The sequence below is a fragment of the Poecilia latipinna genome, unplaced genomic scaffold (genome assembly GCF_001443285.1).
Source record: "Poecilia latipinna isolate Pla-1442-1.1 unplaced genomic scaffold, P_latipinna-1.0 Scaffold477, whole genome shotgun sequence".
NCBI classification, from domain to species: domain Eukaryota; kingdom Metazoa; phylum Chordata; class Actinopteri; order Cyprinodontiformes; family Poeciliidae; genus Poecilia; species Poecilia latipinna.
The window spans coordinates 254,843-260,828 of record NW_015113093.1 but is presented as its reverse complement, the minus strand read 5'-3'; the positions used below and the strand labels follow the sequence as shown (position 1 = coordinate 260,828).

The 5,986-nt window shown below is 36.9% G+C and overlaps 1 protein-coding gene across 1 annotated transcript in view; it reads left to right on the top strand.

The window, feature by feature from the left end:
• The first annotated feature begins 340 nt into the window (after positions 1 to 340).
• Positions 341 to 5,986, top strand: part of wdr27 (WD repeat domain 27) — a 48,707-nt gene continuing 43,061 nt past the window's right edge. The window contains exons 1-8 of the mRNA XM_015039594.1: positions 341 to 620; positions 763 to 904; positions 1,110 to 1,234; positions 1,587 to 1,700; positions 1,781 to 1,832; positions 2,594 to 2,664; positions 2,747 to 2,861; positions 4,610 to 4,712. Coding sequence (XP_014895080.1) covers positions 483 to 620; positions 763 to 904; positions 1,110 to 1,234; positions 1,587 to 1,700; positions 1,781 to 1,832; positions 2,594 to 2,664; positions 2,747 to 2,861; positions 4,610 to 4,712 — 860 coding nt within the window. The 5' untranslated portion in view covers positions 341 to 482. The remainder of the gene's footprint in view (positions 621 to 762; positions 905 to 1,109; positions 1,235 to 1,586; positions 1,701 to 1,780; positions 1,833 to 2,593; positions 2,665 to 2,746; positions 2,862 to 4,609; positions 4,713 to 5,986) is intronic.

Genomic DNA, 5,986 nt, shown 5'->3' with positions numbered 1-5,986 from the left:
TTTCTTTTTTTTTGTGGTGAACAGTAGCAGAGTTCGTTCGCAGCCACTGATCTCTTATATAAATCTATAAAGTAAACAATGAACAGTTGATGCCATCTTGTGGTCAAACAAGGAACTACAAGTATAGATGTGATTAAAAGATGTATCACTTTGACAGTATTTTCAAACAAGGTTAATATAAAGTATAATGCATGCGCAAAATAAATTATTATAGTGGACTACGTTATAAACAGCACGTAAATGCCTTTATAAAATGATAAGAATGTATAGTTTAAAGAATACGAAATAATCAATCCACAAGGACGCCTGACGTAAGTAAACGTTTTCTTACCTAGACGATCTTTCGTTGCGGAAGCGTGTCTTAGCAACGCTCAATGTCTCTTCCTTGAACTCTCAAAACCTCTACCCAACAAAAATGCTATCTTAAATTTAAATGACTTTAACCGAAAAATACATCTCCGAAACACAAGAGCGAGGCTGAAATGATTAAGGAAAAGTTGCGTTTTACGTGTGATATACTCCTGTCTCACCAACAGCTCGCATGCTGTGACCGTTACTGTGGTATACCTCACCAGGGCAAGAATGTGCTCATTTACAGCAATAAGAAGACACAACAAAAGGTTTGTTCACATTTCGTTTATTATGTGCAAGAGGAATTTAATTCAAACAACTTAGTTATATTGATACGGCTGTGACTTAGAACATAAATGTTATGTATGCAGTTTATATATCTATATAAAAATTTTGTATTCTTCTTTACAGCCACTGCTACTAACAGGTCACCATGGTGACATCAGTGCCATGACTTTCGGAAAAAGAAGCAGTCCTGTTACCTTATGTTCTGCCTCTTCTGAATATATTATAATTTGGGATATTGAGGCATGTCTGAAAAGAACAGAAGAGGGTAAAAGTTCTGTGTCTGCAGTGCAGTTCTGTCATATTTTCTTGTAGCTTCTGTAATGCTAGCCTATCAATTTTTCACAAAATATTCTGTTCTTTAACAAATCTGTTTAGTAGTTTATACAGCCATATTTTTTTCTGTTGTGTCTTTTGTGGTCTTAGACTTCCTAAATTTTCAGTTTAAATAAACTAAATAAGTTTGTGTGCAGGTAAACTTGCTGCTGGAACAGTGATCGGTACTTTACTGGGGAATGTTGTGCATCTCTCATTCTGTTCCAATGATGAACTGGTAGCTGTCTGCTCAGGAACAACTATTTATGTTCTCAATTCAAAGGTACATCAGTGTGGACACAAATAATATTTTAATGGCAATTATTAAAATTACTATTAAATTTACATAGTTAATAGCTGAATAGTTATGTGTTAAGTATAGCACAAGAGCATCTACAGATTTTAAGGTGTAACTCATATTACTGTTATGTCCCATGAACATCTTGCTCACTGTGCTCTGAATTAATGTTTAGTTTTATAACTATTGTAATAAATAAAAGACACTTATCTCTATTTAAAAGACAAATGTTCCATGTGTTGAATGTCACTGGTATACAATTAATCTTTACATCCAACTTTTAAAAGCTGCATATTATTGCTTCAAATCTGATTTTGGCTGTTGTCTCCTACATCAGAAACAAGAAGTGATTTGCACATTAAATGGCCATCTTGGATTTTTAACATCTGCAGAGTTCTGTCCATGGAACACAAATATTCTTGTCAGCACCTCAGAGGATCGGACTTTTAAGGTGTTTATGTGTAACTATGTACGTATACATGTACCATTTGTTAAAGATTACTTTACCTGATTTTTTTTTTTTTTTTTCAGGTTTGGGATTTAAAAACTGGTGCTGTTTTCTACCAATCCTTTGTCCTTGGAGGTAACATACATTTCTGTGATATCTGGAGAAAATTAATTATCCTAAATTCATAGTCTGGTAATATATAATAATATAATATTTATACGTTCATGTATTTCTGTCCATAATGAAAAAAAAAATGGTATGATATGAATAGAAATCATTTTTAGAATTTTGACTCATTGTTCAGTTGACTCTGTATGTTACAAGGCTGTTATTTTATTTTAGCAATTTAATTAAAATGGGGGACTTATTTATTCAAGTATGGCTTAAATCCTATTGCAATTCTGTGACATGATGGGAAGCAAGCTGTTCAACCCTCCAATATGACTGAAGTAAACAAATTCTAAAAATACTTGTGGGATGAAATTCTTTCACAATTATAAAAAAAGAAAAAAAAAACTCATTACCAGTTATCAGGCATGCTTAATACAGTTATTGCTGACATTGAGGCACAACTAGTTATTAGGTTCAGGGGATGATTACTTTTTATGTTTATTCTTATTGCTTTATTTATTTATTTTAATTTGTATTATGTACTTTGCTGGAACAAACAAAATTCCCCTTAACCCCCTTATCAATAAAGTATTATTATCTTATTACTATCACATCTTTTTCACATAGGGCTTGGTTGATTTAGATAGTTTTTTCCTCTGACTCAATGACATTGTCATAACAAAAATATATGTTATACTTATTCTGGTTATCTATCTTTGTCTTAGAAGTATTGTATCAAAGCATTTCAAAATAATTTAAAATAAACAATGCTTTAACCTTTTTAGGGTCTCCTCTGCTTAGCGTGTTGTTCTTGGAGGAGGAAAAGCAGCTTATTACCGGCTCAGCCGATGGACAGGTTAGTGTCTGAGAAGAATCATGGTGGGTACCCAAATGTGAAGATCGAAAATTGCAAATATGAAAATTCACGTTTGTTTTAGGTGTGGTGCTTTTCTTTTGATGATGACCACAAATGCCATCTTGTGAAAAAAATGGACCTTCAAAAGATGGAGAAAAGATATGAGATGCGCCAGGAGACTCTGAGTTATCCACAAGGTATTACAACCACTTACTAGAGAAAGAGGGTCTTCAACAGCTTTCTGTTTTAGGACTCTCATGTAAGTCAGTTTGTGAAGTGGTAGGCTGGGGTGGTATTCCCAAAGTTTTAAGAAAGGGACCAACTGTAGAGGGATCAAACCGTAAATTTCCTGGGAAAGCCTACTCAATGATTGGAAACGATATTCAAATCAATTGTCTCAAATTCAATTGTTCAAATCAATGAACTAGATCAGAGGTTCCCTAACTGTGGGGCGCACCCCCTTGCAGGGAGGCTGTGGGAAGTCGTCGAGATGAAAACACCACTCTGTAGTGGTGTTTTCATCCGTATGGATGAAAATATCCGTCTGGATGAACGCTGTATGCGCTGGGTTTTTACCTTAGAATGGCCAACTCTCTGTTATTCCTATGTCAATTTGAAAAAGTAGGGGCTTCCACACTTCCCATATATTTGTCATCTGTCACTTTTATCAGCAGTTAAAACTGTTTAATCTGTTGTTAACATGTGGTAACCTGTTTTTCCGAGTTGTCTTTAATCGCAACATGACGGCCATGACACTTGCACTGGGTGCAGAGCTACGCAGGTGTGTGTTAGAATCATGGCAGCAAACCAGCAAAACACAAAGAACTTTTCACAGTTTTTCCCCCAACCTAACCATCTGAGTTAAGTAAAGCTGTTGGATGCAGGTAAAGTTAGCTAAAAGATAACTGACTAGCTAATATCAATACAGCACCTTAAGCTTAACAAGTAGCCTGTAGGCTACCGATGTTGTTGTCTATGTCCAGCTACGTACATTCATTTTGCCCCCAAAAAAGTCCCCGCCCCCCTGTTCTTAGAGACAGGGTGTCTCTAAGAATCCCCCCCCCCACACACACACACACCCACACACACACCACACACCACACTTACATCGTTCAACAAGACAGCTATTTGTAACCCATAGTGGGGCCCAGAAAATGTTTGGAAACCACTAGGGGGACCCAGGAGAAAAAGTTTGGGAACCACTGGACTAGATCTTTATCCTTGCGGAATTGTGTTGGAGAACATAAGAGTTTAGTTGCCTGGTCCAGAACCGTCTTGTGATCTGGCGAAGGCTTATGACTGTGTCCTCATGATGTATCCTCCAGGGCATGCTACTGGAGTATGAGGTACTGGTGATGCTTTCAATGGCTACTTAGTCATGTATCCACATTATTAAAACAGAGTCAAGCTTATTTCCAGTGTGCACTGGACTCATCCCCCTCCCCTGTTTGTGGTGTTAATGGACAGGAAATCAAAGACTAATTGTGGAGTGGAGGGTGTCTGGTTTGTGTCATCTTTTCTTTTTGCAAATGATGTTCTGTTGGCATCTTCCATGGATCCATCTAACCCTAATCCATGACTTTAAGGCTGAAGTAGAGCCTTTCACAGAGGTATATGAAGCTTTTGGAGTGAGACTCACCTCCTTTGAGTCAGAGTCCATGATTCTAAACCACAAAATGAGAAGACCATTGAGGGAGAGCCAGAACTTGATAAAACCATGAAATTTTCCTTCTTTCCTGGGAATGTCTTGGGGTCTCCCTGGGTGAGCTGGAGAGTGTCGGTGGGGAGAGGGATGTCTTGGTGTCCTCACTGAAACTGTTACCCCTGCAATCTGATCTCATATAAGAAAAGGACGATGGACGGACAGATGTCACTTTGTGAGGCGTAAGTAACTTTTTTTGAGCAAGAGAATTTCAACAGTTTGGCTCTTTTTATGTCTTTTCAGATGTTGCTGAACAATTGGTTGCTAATAAAGTGGAGATCTCAAAGCCTGTGATCCAAATGACTTCATGTGGCTCATTTGCAGAAATCCAGTTTGGCCAAGAAATGTAAGTAAAGACAGTGCAGCTGGAGTAGTTGCATAAATTTGAGCAATGTGCTAACAGGGTACCTTCATGGTCTTGAGGATCTGGAAAATGATTATATTTGCCTCATGATATTTAGTTTTTCCATGTCTGGATAAGCATAGTAATATTGTTGTTTTTTTCACACTCAGTCAGTACAGTGAATTGTACAGAATTTCTAAAAGTCATAAACAATAATTACCACATTTTATCCACCATTATTGCGATTTTTGTTGGGAAGCTCACTGATGAATGGAAAAGTTGATGATAAGGTCTTAATGTTATTAAGCTCTCAGTTGTCTGCTGTTCTTGTTGCAGAGGTATGAATAAGTACAAAGTCCAATGCCAGGTCTTAAGGGGCTTATTACATTGTGTGCAGACCCAGAGAAATACATCACATGAGGCCTCAGTAACACAGCATAAACTATTGCAGTGAGCTGTGACAGAATGTAGACACTTAAAAAGACATAACTCCATATTTTGTAGCCCATAGGAATGGAATTGACATTAATACCTCATTGCTGTTAAAAAAGCATATAATCCCACAGCAGCAGTTCACCATCTTTACTTTTAATATAAAAAGAAGCATAACTGTAAAATCCTGCTCTGTAGCTTTATGTCTCTATCCAGCTGCTGTGTTACTGGCTTTTTTATGGTGACCTTAAACAAACAGAAGTGCTTTCTTTTCTGTGGTTAGATATATACAATGACATATATTGTCATTAGAGTTGCTTATGGCTAAATTAGGGTTAGAGTCTGGGTTTTTGATGTCTTCGATGTTTTTAATGTTTTTATCTTTTCTTTTTATCTATTTATTAATTTCTCTTTATTTCTCTCACTGTTTACGTTTTAATGATATACATGATAACAGAAACGTAAGTGAATTTTAAAAGAGCTATATCTAGAGGTTAGTGTTCTTGTCAAAAGGCTTTTTGACTAAAGTCCAAGAGGTTAGAGTCCTTGTCAAACGGCATTTTGACTAAAGTCCGAATGGTTGGAGTCCCAGTTGACGGCATTTCAACTAAAGTTCTACAGCTTTTTATTTCTCTTTCTCACTGTTTACGTTTTAATGATGTAAAGCCCCCCGGAAAACGTCCCAGCTAAACTACGTTTTACTAAAGCCCTACACGGTTTAGAGTCCCAGTTGAAGGCATTTCAACTAAAAACCTAGAGGTTGGAGTCCTTGTCAAAAGTGTTTTTGACTAAAGTCCCAGAGGGTTAGAGCCCCAGTTAAACAACGTTTGACTGAAGTTCTAAAA